General features: G+C 44.0%; 1 protein-coding gene across 4 annotated transcripts in view; it reads left to right on the top strand.

Moving 5' to 3' along the window:
* Positions 1 to 17,066, top strand: part of LOC139536283 (protein CBFA2T2-like) — a 116,872-nt gene that overhangs the window by 50,258 nt on the left and 49,548 nt on the right. For all 4 annotated transcript variants that reach the window (XM_071336684.1, XM_071336687.1, XM_071336686.1 and 1 more), the window contains exons 4-5: positions 141 to 230; positions 8,119 to 8,315. In XM_071336684.1, the coding sequence (XP_071192785.1) occupies positions 141 to 230; positions 8,119 to 8,315 (287 nt within the window). The remainder of the gene's footprint in view (positions 1 to 140; positions 231 to 8,118; positions 8,316 to 17,066) is intronic.

Below are 17,066 nucleotides of genomic sequence, written 5' to 3' on the forward strand. Positions count from 1 at the left end.
CTACAAATGGACAGCTTGTGTGGCAGCTGCAATGTAGTTGATCTGAAGCACGCACAATGTCAAGCTCAGTGTTGGAGACAAATAAACTGAACCTTGAGAGGTGAATTGTGATTGGCTGATCTCTCCTCTATGTGTCCCAGAATTCAACAGTCACCATCGAGGAGTTCCACTCAAGGCTCCAGGAGGCCACCAACTTTCCCCTGAGGCCCTTCGTCATTCCCTTCCTCAAGGTAACACCTACCTCCTCTCTATCTCTCTGTTTCCCGTCTCTCTATTTCTCTGTTACTCTCTGTTATTTCCACTCTTTATTTGCCATCTCTATTTTCTCTCCCTCTCTCTTTTTTTCCTCTCTCTCTCTTTCCTTTCCTCTCTCTCTTTCTCTCTTTCTCACACTCTTTCTCCTCCTTCTATCTCTCTCTCTCACTCACACTCTTTCTCCTCCTATCTTTCTCTCTCTCTCTTTCTCCCCCCTTCTCTCTCACTCTTTCTGTCTCTCTCACTCTCTCCCTTCTCTCTCTCTCACACTCTTTCCCACCTCTCTCTCTTCCCCCTCTCTCTCTCGCTCTCTGTCTCCCCCTTCTCTGTCTCCCCCCTCTATCTTTCCTTCTCCCTGTGCTGTGAATATTCATAACTGAATCCAGGCCTGTGCTGCTACAGTGTTCCTCTTTGTCCTCCTCACAAGGCCTTTGATGTTTCGGAGGAGGTTTACAATGACTCAAGGACTGCGTATAATTAGTCATGAAATCAGGAGTGGGAAAAACCAGATGTTTGTATTGAAGGTAACAGCTAGAGTTCATCCCAAATGGCACCCTATTCCCTATAGAGTATACTATTTTTGACCGGGCCTCTATGGGAAGAAGTGCACTATATAGGGGATAGGGTGTTATTTGGGACGGATTCCTTTCATGAAGCGTAGAGGAGCTTCTGGCACAGAGGATTATAATTACAATTCTCTCAGAAATCTTTGGACGTCATTGTCTAGTATTTAATAAACCAATAATAACGCAAATATGCAAACAAATCATGAGAAACTGCAAGTAGATGGTAGCATAATTAGAATGGGGAAAACATTATTATAATCGCATTGAATATTTAACAGCCAGACGTTTGTCATACAAAAAGGAAATTGGAATCAGGGATTTAATTTATTGCCTTTCAGTCGTTCCCAATGTAACAATGCAGTTGTATGCGTTGACTTAACGAGCGACAGGGGTTGCGCAAGTTTTATTGGGCTTTTGAGTAACTTTGCAACATGGGGGCCTGAAATAGTAGTATTTTTAAGAGCCACCCTCATGAGACCTGAACATAAATCTTCCAACCAGTCACATTTCTCGCTGTTATTGATAGATTTTTCAGCCGGTGAAAATCTGCTCTTTTTCCACGGGTTACCTCATCCCGAAACCACAGCTGTCTGAAAACATATCAGAGATGAATTTTCGTAATTTACGATGCTCCTCAACTTCTCCCTCTCCCTTTCCCTCTCCCTCTCCCTCTCCCTCTCTCTCTCCCTCTCTCTCTCTCTCTCTCTCTCTCTCTCTCTCTCTCTCTCTCTCTCTCTCTCTCTCTCTCTCTCTCTCTCTCTCTCTCTCTCTCTCTCTCTCTCTCTCTCTCTCTCTCTCTCTCTCCATCCATAGCACCATTATGGCAGAGAGAGAGAGAGGGCTCGGAAGTGTGAAACATGACTATAAATCATTCTCTTCTTTTATGGGGCCCTGTGTCGCATTAAATGAAGGCAGTCATTCAGGTTTTCCCGGCGTCGCCAATCTCGCGTCCGTCCAGCAGAAAAAGAGACCGGCGCTTAACTGACGGACAACATATGTGTCGAGAGGCCCTAGGTAGGGGTTGAGAGGCGGGTAAGGAAGGGGGTAAAGAGGGGGGTAAGGGTCTTAAGTGGAGAAGGGGGAATGAGGAAGTGCATGTAATTATAAGCACACTCGGGCCTGTTGTTCATTAAGGATGGAAAGAGAGAGGGAGGGAGGGGGATTCCTTTACTTCGTTCTGCCTCTGCTCATCACTTTTTCTCTCTTTCGCTTGTCCCTCTCTCTCTCTACCTCCTACCAGGGTGCCTGCATTCTGATAGTGGCCTGTGATGCTTGTCTTCCTCCTGCTTTCAACTCTCTCTCTCTCTCTCTCTCTCTCTCTCTCTCTCTCATTTGACCTCTCTCATTCCACTCACCCTTGCTTCTACTACTACACACACACACAGACACACACAGGGCAATTTGCATAATTTTGTGGAATTAAATTGCTGCGTGTGTACAGTATATTTATGTGTCTTATTTATCACACGCGTACAGCATACAGATACAGAGCCTTTGAGTGGAAAATCTGTCAGACAGCGTGAGAGCTGCTGCTGCAGCATCTTGTGCTGCTTTAAAGACAACTGGGAACACTGAAAAATACGAGGTCAGATCACGACATCAGTGATCTTCAGTTTGGAATGTCAGAGCTCTAGAAAGAGGCCAGAGTTCCTGAGTTGGAAATACGAGTTGGATGACCGTTCAAAACTATTTTTCCCAGTCTGAGTTCGTTTTTATCCCAGTTTCCAGTTGTCTTGAACGCACTAACGTCGGAGATTTCCAAGTTCCCAGTTGTTTGAACGCGGCATCAAACGGCAACATTTTGAAAACATATAATTAATTGTTTGAAACCTGAATGTTTTAATACATATGAGGCATGTCTTACCTTGCTTCAAAGTAGTCTATTAGATCTCCTCTCTTTCTACATCTCTAATGGATATTTTCATCTCTGTCACATGAAACTGCTCGCATGTGCAGTGCCTTTTGACAATGGTGTTTTCCCGCTATTTGCATTATGGAACAAACATTTGTGCGTAGCCTACTGCCTGGTGCACATTGCTGCACTTATAATGTGAAGAAAAAATAGTTTATCAACATTTTAAGCTAAACGTTCTGATCTGTTGCATCAGACTCATTGCTTTTTAATGTTTGTTTCATGTAGGCTAGGCCTACTGGTTGTATGAATCTGGGATCTATCGTCCCACAGCTGCCCCAGAGTCTGTTTGAAATAGGTTATTTCTTTCTCCACAAGCTGACCAATAGAATAGATAGCCCAAACTTTTCTACTATAGTAGATTGACATAGGCAAGTGATTTTGCTGTTCGTTACTAGTCTTGTTGGATGAGGAAAAGTAAATGTGGACAGTCAAAAGTCCGGCGCCACATTTTCCTAAAGTAAACCCTGATCTGAAGTGAGGTTTGGGGTTTGGGGTTGTGGTTTGGGGTTGTGGTTGTGGTTGTGGTTTAGGGTTGGGGTTGTGGTTGCGGTTTGGGGTTGTGGTTTGGGGTTGTGGTTTGGGGTTGTGGTTGGGGGTTGTGGTTTGGGGTTGTGGTTGGGGGTTGTGGTTTGGGGTTGTGGTTGGGGGTTGTGGTTTGGGGTTTGGGGTTGTGGTTTGGGGTTGTGGTTTAGGGTTGTGGTTTAGGGTTGTGGTTGTGGTTTGCGGTTGTGGTTTGCAGTTTGGGGTTGTGGTTGGGGGTTGTGGTTGTGGTTTAGGGTTGTGGTTTGGGGTTGTGGTTTGGGGTTGTGGTTGGGGGTTGTGGTTTAGGGTTGTGGTTTAGGGTTGTGGTTTGCGGTTGGGGTTGGGGTTGTTGTTGTGGTTTGGGGTTGTGGTTTGTGGTTGTGGTTTAGGGTTGTGGTTGTGGTTTGCGGTTGTGGTTTGCGGTTTGGGGTTGTGGTTGTGGTTGTGGTTTAGGGTTGTGGTTTAGGGTTGTGGTTGTGGTTTGCGGTTGTGGTTGTGGTTTAGGGTTGTGGTTGTGGTTTGCGGTTTGGGGTTGTGGTTGTGGTTTGCGGTTTGGGGTTGTGGTTGTGGTTTAGGGTTGTGGTTGTGGTTTGCGGTTGTGGTTGTGGTTGTGGTTTGCGGTTGTGGTTGTGGTTGTGGTTTGCGGTTGTGGTTTGCGGTTTGGGGTTGTGGTTGTGGTTTGGGGTTGTGGTTGTGGTTGGGGGTTGTGGTTGTGGTTGTGGTTTGGGGTTGTGGTTTGCGGTTTGGGGTTGTGGTTGTGGTTGTGGTTTGGGGTTGTGGTTTGGGGTTGTGGTTGTGGTTGGGGGTTGTGGTTGTGGTTTGGGGTTGTGGTTGTGGTTGTGGTTTGGGGTTGTGGTTGTGGTTGTGGTTTGGGGTTGTGGTTGTGGTTGGGGGTTGTGGTTTGGGGTTGTGGTTGCGGTTTGGGGTTGTGGTTTGGGGTTGTGGTTGTGGTTTGGGGTTGTGGTTGTGGTTTGGGGTTGTGGTTGTGGTTGTGGTTTGGGGTTGTGGTTGGGGGTTGTGGTTGTGGTTGTGGTTTGGGGTTTGGGTTTGGGGTTGCGGTTTGGGGTTGTGGTTTGCGGTTTGGGGTTGTGGTTGTGGTTTGGGGTTGTGGTTGTGGTTTGGGGTTGTGGTTGTGGTTGGGGGTTGTGGTTGTGGTTGTGGTTGTGGTTTGGGGTTTGGGGTTGTGGTTTGGGGTTGTGGTTGCGGTTTGGGGTTGTGGTTTGCGGTTTGGGGTTGTGGTTTGCGGTTGTGGTTTGCGGTTTGGGGTTGTGGTTTGCGGTTTGGGGTTGTGGTTGTGGTTGGGGGTTGTGGTGGTTGTCCGTCTCTACATAGTGATGAGTGATGGACTATGTGTTTGGGTTTTTCAGTGATTTAGTGAAAGCAACAGAAACAGTCAGGGTTCAGAAACAGTCAGGGTTCAGAAACAGTCAGGGTTCAGAAACAGTCAGGGTGCAGAAACAGTCAGGGGGCAGAAACAGTCAGGGGGCAGAAACAGTCAGACTGCAGAAACAGTCAGGGGGCAGAAACAGTCAGGGGGCAGAAACAGTCAGGGGGCAGAAACAGTCAGGGGGCAGAAACAGTCAGACTGCAGAAACAGTCAGACTGCAGAAACAGTCAGGGTGCAGAAACAGTCAGGGTGCAGAAACAGTCAGGGGGCAGAAACAGTCAGGGGGCAGAAACAGTCAGGGTGCAGAAACAGTCAGGGGGCAGAAACAGTCAGACTGCAGAAACAGTCAGGGGGCAGAAACAGTCAGGGGGCAGAAACAGTCAGGGGGCAGAAACAGTCAGGGGGCAGAAACAGTCAGACTGCAGAAACAGTCAGACTGCAGAAACAGTCAGGGGGCAGAAACAGTCAGGGGGCAGAAACAGTCAGGGGGCAGAAACAGTCAGGGGGCAGAAACAGTCAGACTGCAGAAATAGTCAGGGGGCAGAAACAGTTAGGGGGCTAACGCTTATCAGGCGAGGGAGAGAGGGTATGTGAGTGTGTGTGCCAGTGTGTGTGCGAATGTGTGGGCACGTGTTTGTACACGTGTGAGAGAGAGTGTGTGTCTCTGTCCTCCAGGCGTCTCTCTCAAGGAGAGATCTGTTGTATGTCTCCTTCTGGGCCTCCTCAGTGACACACTTCTGTCTAGTGTCTCCGCCGTGTCGCCATGCCGTTTCCGTGACGTCTTGCGATATGTAAATAAGTCGTGGACGCGTTTCAGGATTTTCACGTGAAAACATCACTTTATGATATTTTGTGGGCATGTCAGTTGGATTTAATAGGACCTTTACTTTGCATTTGCACAAGATCAGTTCAGGGTATTGCATTTTTGTTCCTGTGGTGTGAACTTTTATTTATTTAACCTTTATTTAAGGCAAGTCAGTTAAGAACAAATTCTTATTTACAATGACGGCCTACCAAAAGGTCTCATGCGGGGACGGGGGCTGGGATGAAAAATACAAAATAAATTAAATAAAAATAAAGGACAAAACACACATCACGACAAGAGAGACAACACAACATTACATAAAGAGAGACCTAAGAAAACAACATTGCATGGCAGCAACACATGACAACACAGCATGGTAGCAGCACAACATGACAGCAGCACAAAACGTAAACAATACATCATGCAAAGCAGCCACAACTGTCAGTAAGTGTCCATGATTGAGTCTTTGAATGAAGAGATTGAGATAAAACTGTGTGTTTGTTGCAGCTCGTTCCAGTCGCTAGCTGCAGCGAACTGAAAAGACGAGCGACCCAGGGATGTGTGTACTTTGGGGACCTTTAACAGAATGTGACTATACGGAACGGATGTATGAGTGAGGAGGATGAGGGCTGCAGTAGATATCTCTTATAGGGGGGAGTGAGGCCTAAGAGGGTTTATAAATAAGCATCAACCAGTGGGTCTTGCGACGGGTATACAGAGATGACCAGTTTACAGAGGAGTATAGAGTGCAGTGATGTGTCCTATAAGTAGCATTGGTGGCAAATCTGATGGCCGATAGGTCAAGAACATCTAGCCGCTCGAGAGAACCCTCACCTGCCGATCTATAAATTACGTCTCCGTAATCTAGCATGGGTAGGATGGTCATCTGAATCAGGGTTAGTTTGGCAGCTGGGGTGAAAGTGGAGCGATTACGATAGAGGAAACCAAGTCTAGGTTTAACTTTAGCCTGCAGCTTTGATATGTGCTGAGAGAAGGACAGTGCACCGTCTAGCCATACTCCCAAGTACTTGTATGAGGTGACTACCTCAAGCTCTAAACCCTCAGAGGTAGTAATCACACCTGTGGGGAGAGGGGCATTCTTCTTACCAAACCACATGACCTTTGTTTTGGAGGTGTTCAGAACAAGGTTAAGGGTAGAGAAAGCTTGTTGGACACTAAGAAAGCTTTGTTGTAGAGCATTTAATAGAAAATCCGGGGAGGGGCCAGCTGAGTATAAGACTGTATCATCTGCATATAAATGGATGAGAGAGCTTCCTACTGCCTGAGCTATATTGTTGATGTAAATTGAGAAGAGCATTGGGCCGAGTATCGAGCCTTGGGGTACTCCCTTGGTGACAGGCAGTGGCTGAGACAGCAGATGTTCTGACATTATACACTGCACTCTGAGAGAGGTAGAAGACCCCTCAGAGACACCAATACTCCTTAGCCAGCTCACAAGAATGGAATGGTCTACCGTATCAAAAGCTTTGGGCAAGTCAATAAAAATAGCAGCAAAACATTGCTTGGAATCAAGGGCAATGGTGGCATCATTGAGGACATTTAAGGTTGCAGTGACACATCCATAACCTGAGCGGAAACCAGATTGCATACCCGAGAGAATATTATAGACATCAAGAAAGCCAGTCAGGTGATTATTTACAGTACAAGTTTTTCCAACACTTTTGATTAACAGGGCAAGATAGAAATAGGCCTATAACAGTTAGGATCATCTGATCTCCCCCTTTAAATAAAGGACGAATCGTGGCTGCATTCCAAGCAATGGGAGAAGAGACAGGTTAAAAAGGTCAGAGATAGGCTTGGCGATGATAGGAGCAGCAACCTTAAAGAAGAAAGGGTCTAAAACCATCTGACCCAGATGGTTTTTTGGGGTCAAGTTTAAGGAGCTCCTTTAGCCCCTTCGACTCAGTGACCGCCTGCAGGGAGAAACTTTGTAGCGGGGCAGGGGAAAAAGAGGGAGGAGTATCGGGGCTAGTCGCATTAGAAGGGGTGGGAGATGAGGAAATGTTGGACGGGTAAGGAGGCATGGCTGAGTCAAATAGGAATCCTGACTTAATGAAGTGGTGATTAAAGAGCTCAGCCATGTGCTTCTTGTCAGTAACAACCACATCATCAACTTTAAGGGACATGGGCAGCTGTGAGGAGGGTTTATTCTCCAGGTTTTTAAAAGTTTTCCAGAACTTCTTGGGGTTAGACCCACAGAGAGAGAACGGCTCCTTAAAGTAACTAACTTTGGCCGTCCTTGACAGCCGTGATAGCTGTAGTTGGATTGTGGAAGCTTTGATGAAACTGCATATGAAAACAAATCAGGGAAATACTGCTACTAGCTTCTACCTACTAGCTTCTCTCTGTCTTTCTTTCTCCTATTCCTCTGTTTCTCTATCTGTCTGTCTGTCTCTCTGTCGGTCTTTCTCTCTCGTGGTTCTCTGTCTGTCTCTCTGTCTTTCTCTCTCATATTCCTCTGTTTATCTGTCTATCTGTCTCTCTCTGCCTTTCTCTCTCTCTCTGCCTCTCTCTCTCCATCTGTCTGTCTGTCTCACTCTCTCTTTTAGCTGTGTATTAATGCAACACCATGTTTCAAATTACACTCAACTCCCTCTCTCCTCCCCCTCTCCTCCCATCTCTCCACCGTCTCTCTTTCCCTCTCCAGGCCAACCTGCCCCTGCTGCAGAGGGAGTTGCTCCACTGTGCGCGTGCGGCCAAGCAGACCCCAGCCCAGTACCTATCCCAACACGAGCACCTCCTACTCAGCACCACTCTGGCCTCGCCCCCCGACTCCTCGGAACTGCTGCTGGAGCCCAGCGAGAGAGAGAGAAACGCGACAATTAAGAGACACAGTCCTAACAGGTAGCTATGTTCAGTAGAGATACAGACAGTTAAGACACAGTCCTAACAGGTAGCTATGTTCAGTAGAGATACAGACAGTTAAGAGACACAGTCCTAACAGGTAGCTATGTTCAGTAGAGATACAGACAGTTTAGACACAGTCCTAACAGGTAGCTATGTTCAGTAGAGATACAGACAGTTAAGAGACACAGTCCTAACAGGTAGCTATGTTCAGTAGAGATACAGACAGTTAAGAGACACAGTCCTAACAGGTAGCTATGTTCAGTAGAGATACAGACAGTTAAGAGACACAGTCCTAACAGGTAGCTATGTTCAGTAGAGATACAGACAGTTAAGAGACACAGTCCTAACAGGTAGCTATGTTCAGTAGAGATACAGACCGTTTAGACACAGTCCTAACAGGTAGCTATGTTCAGTAGAGATACAGACAGTTAAGAGACACAGTCCTAACAGGTAGCTATGTTCAGTAGAGATACAGACAGTTTAGACACAGTCCTAACAGGTAGCTATGTTCAGTAGAGATACAGACCGTTTAGACACAGTCCTAACAGGTAGCTATGTTCAGTAGAGATACAGACCGTTTAGACACAGTCCTAACAGGTAGCTATGTTCAGTAGAGATACAGACAGTTAAGAGACACAGTCCTAACAGGTAGCTATGTTCAGTAGAGATACAGACAGTTTAGACACAGTCCTAACAGGTAGCTATGTTCAGTAGAGATACAGACAGTTAAGAGACACAGTCCTAACAGGTAGCTATGTTCAGTAGAGATACAGACAGTTTAGACACAGTCCTAACAGGTAGCTATGTTCAGTAGAGATACAGACCGTTAAGAGACACAGTCCTAACAGGTAGCTATGTTCAGTAGAGATACAGACAGTTTAGACACAGTCCTAACAGGTAGCTATGTTCAGTAGAGATACAGACAGTTTAGACACAGTCCTAACAGGTAGCTATGTTCAGTAGAGATACAGACAGTTAAGAGACACAGTCCTAACAGGTAGCTATGTTCAGTAGAGATACAGACAGTTAAGACACAGTCCTAACAGGTAGCTATGTTCAGTAGAGATACAGACAGTTAAGAGACACAGTCCTAACAGGTAGCTATGTTCAGTAGAGATACAGACAGTTAAGAGACACAGTCCTAACAGGTAGCTATGTTCAGTAGAGATACAGACAGTTTAGACACAGTCCTAACAGGTAGCTATGTTCAGTAGAGATACAGACCGTTAAGAGACACAGTCCTAACAGGTAGCTATGTTCAGTAGAGATACAGACAGTTAAGAGACACAGTCCTAACAGGTAGCTATGTTCAGTAGAGATACAGACAGTTAAGAGACACAGTCCTAACAGGTAGCTATGTTCAGTAGAGATACAGACAGTTTAGACACAGTCCTAACAGGTAGCTATGTTCAGTAGAGATACAGACAGTTAAGACACAGTCCTAACAGGTAGCTATGTTCAGTAGAGATACAGACAGTTTAGACACAGTCCTAACAGGTAGCTATGTTCAGTAGAGATACAGACAGTTAAGACACAGTCCTAACAGGTAGCTATGTTCAGTAGAGATACAGACAGTTAAGACACAGTCCTAACAGGTAGCTATGTTCAGTAGAGATACAGACCGTTAAGAGACACAGTCCTAACAGGTAGCTATGTTCAGTAGAGATACAGACAGTTAAGACACAGTCCTAACAGGTAGCTATGTTCAGTAGAGATACAGACAGTTACGACACAGTCCTAACAGGTAGCTATGTTCAGTAGAGATACAGACAGTTAAGAGACACAGTCCTAACAGGTAGCTATGTTCAGTAGAGATACAGACAGTTAAGACACAGTCCTAACAGGTAGCTATGTTCAGTAGAGATACAGACAGTTAAGAGACACAGTCCTAACAGGTAGCTATGTTCAGTAGAGATACAGACAGTTAAGAGACACAGTCCTAACAGGTAGCTATGTTCAGTAGAGATACAGACAGTTAAGACACAGTCCTAACAGGTAGCTATGTTCAGTAGAGATACAGACAGTTTAGACACAGTCCTAACAGGTAGCTATGTTCAGTAGAGATACAGACAGTTTAGACACAGTCCTAACAGGTAGCTATGTTCAGTAGAGATACAGACAGTTAAGAGACACAGTCCTAACAGGTAGCTATGTTCAGTAGAGATACAGACAGTTAAGAGACACAGTCCTAACAGGTAGCTATGTTCAGTAGAGATACAGACAGTTTAGACACAGTCCTAACAGGTAGCTATGTTCAGTAGAGATACAGACAGTTTAGACACAGTCCTAACAGGTAGCTATGTTCAGTAGAGATACAGACAGTTTAGACACAGTCCTAACAGGTAGCTATGTTCAGTAGAGATACAGACAGTTAAGAGACACAGTCCTAACAGGTAGCTATGTTCAGTAGAGATACAGACAGTTTAGACACAGTCCTAACAGGTAGCTATGTTCAGTAGAGATACAGACAGTTTAGACACAGTCCTAACAGGTAGCTATGTTCAGTAGAGATACAGACAGTTAAGAGACACAGTCCTAACAGGTAGCTATGTTCAGTAGAGATACAGACAGTTAAGAGACACAGTCCTAACAGGTAGTTATGTTCAGTAGAGATACAGACAGTTAAGAGACACAGTCCTAACAGGTAGCTATGTTCAGTAGAGATACAGACAGTTAAGAGACACAGTCCTAACAGGTAGCTATGTTCAGTAGAGATACAGACAGTTAAGAGACACAGTCCTAACAGGTAGCTATGTTCAGTAGAGATACAGACAGTTTAGACACAGTCCTAACAGGTAGCTATGTTCAGTAGAGATACAGACCGTTAAGAGACACAGTCCTAACAGGTAGCTATGTTCAGTAGAGATACAGACAGTTAAGAGACACAGTCCTAACAGGTAGCTATGTTCAGTAGAGATACAGACAGTTAAGAGACACAGTCCTAACAGGTAGCTATGTTCAGTAGAGATACAGACAGTTTAGACACAGTCCTAACAGGTAGCTATGTTCAGTAGAGATACAGACAGTTAAGACACAGTCCTAACAGGTAGCTATGTTCAGTAGAGATACAGACAGTTTAGACACAGTCCTAACAGGTAGCTATGTTCAGTAGAGATACAGACCGTTTAGACACACAGTCCTAACAGGTAGCTATGTTCAGTAGAGATACAGACAGTTAAGAGACACAGTCCTAACAGGTAGCTATGTTCAGTAGAGATACAGACCGTTAAGAGACACAGTCCTAACAGGTAGCTATGTTCAGTAGAGATACAGACAGTTAAGAGACACAGTCCTAACAGGTAGCTATGTTCAGTAGAGATACAGACAGTTAAGACACAGTCCTAACAGGTAGCTATGTTCAGTAGAGATACAGACAGTTAAGACACAGTCCTAACAGGTAGCTATGTTCAGTAGAGATACAGACAGTTAAGAGACACAGTCCTAACAGGTAGCTATGTTCAGTAGAGATACAGACAGTTAAGACACAGTCCTAACAGGTAGCTATGTTCAGTAGAGATACAGACAGTTAAGACACAGTCCTAACAGGTAGCTATGTTCAGTAGAGATACAGACAGTTAAGAGACACAGTCCTAACAGGTAGCTATGTTCAGTAGAGATACAGACAGTTAAGACACAGTCCTAACAGGTAGCTATGTTCAGTAGAGATACAGACAGTTAAGAGACACAGTCCTAACAGGTAGCTATGTTCAGTAGAGATACAGACAGTTAAGAGACACAGTCCTAACAGGTAGCTATGTTCAGTAGAGATACAGACAGTTAAGAGACACAGTCCTAACAGGTAGCTATGTTCAGTAGAGATACAGACAGTTTAGACACAGTCCTAACAGGTAGCTATGTTCAGTAGAGATACAGACAGTTTAGACACAGTCCTAACAGGTAGCTATGTTCAGTAGAGATACAGACAGTTAAGAGACACAGTCCTAACATGTAGCTATGTTCAGTAGAGATACAGACAGTTTAGACACAGTCCTAACAGGTAGCTATGTTCAGTAGAGATACAGACAGTTTAGACACAGTCCTAACAGGTAGCTATGTTCAGTAGAGATACAGACAGTTTAGACACAGTCCTAACAGGTAGCTATGTTCAGTAGAGATACAGACAGTTTAGACACAGTCCTAACAGGTAGCTATGTTCAGTAGAGATACAGACAGTTAAGAGACACAGTCCTAACAGGTAGCTATGTTCAGTAGAGATACAGACAGTTTAGACACAGTCCTAACAGGTAGCTATGTTCAGTAGAGATACAGACAGTTTAGACACAGTCCTAACAGGTAGCTATGTTCAGTAGAGATACAGACAGTTAAGAGACACAGTCCTAACAGGTAGCTATGTTCAGTAGAGATACAGACAGTTAAGAGACACAGTCCTAACAGGTAGTTATGTTCAGTAGAGATACAGACAGTTAAGAGACACAGTCCTAACAGGTAGCTATGTTCAGTAGAGATACAGACAGTTAAGAGACACAGTCCTAACAGGTAGCTATGTTCAGTAGAGATACAGACAGTTAAGAGACACAGTCCTAACAGGTAGCTATGTTCAGTAGAGATACAGACAGTTTAGACACAGTCCTAACAGGTAGCTATGTTCAGTAGAGATACAGACCGTTAAGAGACACAGTCCTAACAGGTAGCTATGTTCAGTAGAGATACAGACAGTTAAGAGACACAGTCCTAACAGGTAGCTATGTTCAGTAGAGATACAGACAGTTAAGACACAGTCCTAACAGGTAGCTATGTTCAGTAGAGATACAGACAGTTTAGACACAGTCCTAACAGGTAGCTATGTTCAGTAGAGATACAGACCGTTTAGACACACAGTCCTAACAGGTAGCTATGTTCAGTAGAGATACAGACAGTTAAGAGACACAGTCCTAACAGGTAGCTATGTTCAGTAGAGATACAGACCGTTAAGAGACACAGTCCTAACAGGTAGCTATGTTCAGTAGAGATACAGACAGTTAAGAGACACAGTCCTAACAGGTAGCTATGTTCAGTAGAGATACAGACAGTTAAGACACAGTCCTAACAGGTAGCTATGTTCAGTAGAGATACAGACAGTTAAGACACAGTCCTAACAGGTAGCTATGTTCAGTAGAGATACAGACAGTTAAGAGACACAGTCCTAACAGGTAGCTATGTTCAGTAGAGATACAGACAGTTAAGACACAGTCCTAACAGGTAGCTATGTTCAGTAGAGATACAGACAGTTAAGAGACACAGTCCTAACAGGTAGCTATGTTCAGTAGAGATACAGACAGTTAAGAGACACAGTCCTAACAGGTAGCTATGTTCAGTAGAGATACAGACAGTTAAGACACAGTCCTAACAGGTAGCTATGTTCAGTAGAGATACAGACAGTTTAGACACAGTCCTAACAGGTAGCTATGTTCAGTAGAGATACAGACAGTTTAGACACAGTCCTAACAGGTAGCTATGTTCAGTAGAGATACAGACAGTTAAGAGACACAGTCCTAACAGGTAGCTATGTTCAGTAGAGATACAGACAGTTAAGAGACACAGTCCTAACAGGTAGCTATGTTCAGTAGAGATACAGACAGTTTAGACACAGTCCTAACAGGTAGCTATGTTCAGTAGAGATACAGACAGTTTAGACACAGTCCTAACATGTAGCTATGTTCAGTAGAGATACAGACAGTTTAGACACAGTCCTAACAGGTAGCTATGTTCAGTAGAGATACAGACAGTTAAGAGACACAGTCCTAACAGGTAGCTATGTTCAGTAGAGATACAGACAGTTTAGACACAGTCCTAACAGGTAGCTATGTTCAGTAGAGATACAGACAGTTTAGACACAGTCCTAACAGGTAGCTATGTTCAGTAGAGATACAGACAGTTAAGAGACACAGTCCTAACAGGTAGCTATGTTCAGTAGAGATACAGACAGTTAAGAGACACAGTCCTAACAGGTAGCTATGTTCAGTAGAGATACAGACAGTTTAGACACAGTCCTAACAGGTAGCTATGTTCAGTAGAGATACAGACCGTTAAGAGACACAGTCCTAACAGGTAGCTATGTTCAGTAGAGATACAGACAGTTAAGAGACACAGTCCTAACAGGTAGCTATGTTCAGTAGAGATACAGACAGTTAAGAGACACAGTCCTAACAGGTAGCTATGTTCAGTAGAGATACAGACAGTTTAGACACAGTCCTAACAGGTAGCTATGTTCAGTAGAGATACAGACAGTTAAGACACAGTCCTAACAGGTAGCTATGTTCAGTAGAGATACAGACAGTTTAGACACAGTCCTAACAGGTAGCTATGTTCAGTAGAGATACAGACAGTTAAGACACAGTCCTAACAGGTAGCTATGTTCAGTAGAGATACAGACCGTTTAGACACACAGTCCTAACAGGTAGCTATGTTCAGTAGAGATACAGACCGTTTAGACACAGTCCTAACAGGTAGCTATGTTCAGTAGAGATACAGACCGTTTAGACACAGTCCTAACAGGTAGCTATGTTCAGTAGAGATACAGACAGTTAAGAGACACAGTCCTAACAGGTAGCTATGTTCAGTAGAGATACAGACAGTTAAGAGACACAGTCCTAACAGGTAGCTATGTTCAGTAGAGATACAGACCGTTAAGAGACACAGTCCTAACAGGTAGCTATGTTCAGTAGAGATACAGACCGTTTAGACACAGTCCTAACAGGTAGCTATGTTCAGTAGAGATACAGACAGTTAAGAGACACAGTCCTAACAGGTAGCTATGTTCAGTAGAGATACAGACAGTTAAGAGACACAGTCCTAACAGGTAGCTATGTTCAGTAGAGATACAGACAGTTAAGAGACACAGTCCTAACAGGTAGCTATGTTCAGTAGAGATACAGACCGTTTAGACACACAGTCCTAACAGGTAGCTATGTTCAGTAGAGATACAGACCGTTTAGACACACAGTCCTAACAGGTAGCTATGTTCAGTAGAGATACAGACAGTTTAGACACAGTCCTAACAGGTAGCTATGTTCAGTAGAGATACAGACCGTTTAGACACACAGTCCTAACAGGTAGCTATGTTCAGTAGAGATACAGACAGTTTAGACACAGTCCTAACAGGTAGCTATGTTCAGTAGAGATACAGACAGTTTAGACACAGTCCTAACAGGTAGCTATGTTCAGTAGAGATACAGACAGTTAAGAGACACAGTCCTAACAGGTAGCTATGTTCAGTAGAGATACAGACAGTTAAGACACAGTCCTAACAGGTAGCTATGTTCAGTAGAGATACAGACAGTTTAGACACAGTCCTAACAGGTAGCTATGTTCAGTAGAGATACAGACAGTTTAGACACAGTCCTAACAGGTAGCTATGTTCAGTAGAGATACAGACAGTTAAGAGACACAGTCCTAACAGGTAGCTATGTTCAGTAGAGATACAGACAGTTAAGAGACACAGTCCTAACAGGTAGCTATGTTCAGTAGAGATACAGACAGTTTAGACACAGTCCTAACAGGTAGCTATGTTCAGTAGAGATACAGACAGTTTAGACACAGTCCTAACAGGTAGCTATGTTCAGTAGAGATACAGACAGTTTAGACACAGTCCTAACAGGTAGCTATGTTCAGTAGAGATACAGACAGTTAAGAGACACAGTCCTAACAGGTAGCTATGTTCAGTAGAGATACAGACAGTTTAGACACAGTCCTAACAGGTAGCTATGTTCAGTAGAGATACAGACAGTTTAGACACAGTCCTAACAGGTAGCTATGTTCAGTAGAGATACAGACAGTTAAGAGACACAGTCCTAACAGGTAGCTATGTTCAGTAGAGATACAGACAGTTAAGAGACACAGTCCTAACAGGTAGTTATGTTCAGTAGAGATACAGACAGTTAAGAGACACAGTCCTAACAGGTAGCTATGTTCAGTAGAGATACAGACAGTTAAGAGACACAGTCCTAACAGGTAGCTATGTTCAGTAGAGATACAGACAGTTAAGAGACACAGTCCTAACAGGTAGCTATGTTCAGTAGAGATACAGACAGTTTAGACACAGTCCTAACAGGTAGCTATGTTCAGTAGAGATACAGACCGTTAAGAGACACAGTCCTAACAGGTAGCTATGTTCAGTAGAGATACAGACAGTTAAGAGACACAGTCCTAACAGGTAGCTATGTTCAGTAGAGATACAGACAGTTAAGAGACACAGTCCTAACAGGTAGCTATGTTCAGTAGAGATACAGACAGTTTAGACACAGTCCTAACAGGTAGCTATGTTCAGTAGAGATACAGACAGTTAAGACACAGTCCTAACAGGTAGCTATGTTCAGTAGAGATACAGACAGTTTAGACACAGTCCTAACAGGTAGCTATGTTCAGTAGAGATACAGACAGTTTAGACACAGTCCTAACAGGTAGCTATGTTCAGTAGAGATACAGACAGTTAAGAGACACAGTCCTAACAGGTAGCTATGTTCAGTAGAGATACAGACAGTTAAGAGACACAGTCCTAACAGGTAGCTATGTTCAGTAGAGATACAGACAGTTTAGACACAGTCCTAACAGGTAGCTATGTTCAGTAGAGATACAGACAGTTTAGACACAGTCCTAACAGGTAGCTATGTTCAGTAGAGATACAGACAGTTAAGAGACACAGTCCTAACAGGTAGCTATGTTCAGTAGAGATACAGACAGTTAAGACACAGTCCTAACAGGTAGCTATGTTCAGTAGAGATACAGACAGTTTAGACACAGTCCTAACAG

The sequence above is a fragment of the Salvelinus alpinus genome, chromosome 12, assembly GCF_045679555.1.
Source record: "Salvelinus alpinus chromosome 12, SLU_Salpinus.1, whole genome shotgun sequence".
Lineage (NCBI taxonomy): Eukaryota > Metazoa > Chordata > Actinopteri > Salmoniformes > Salmonidae > Salvelinus > Salvelinus alpinus.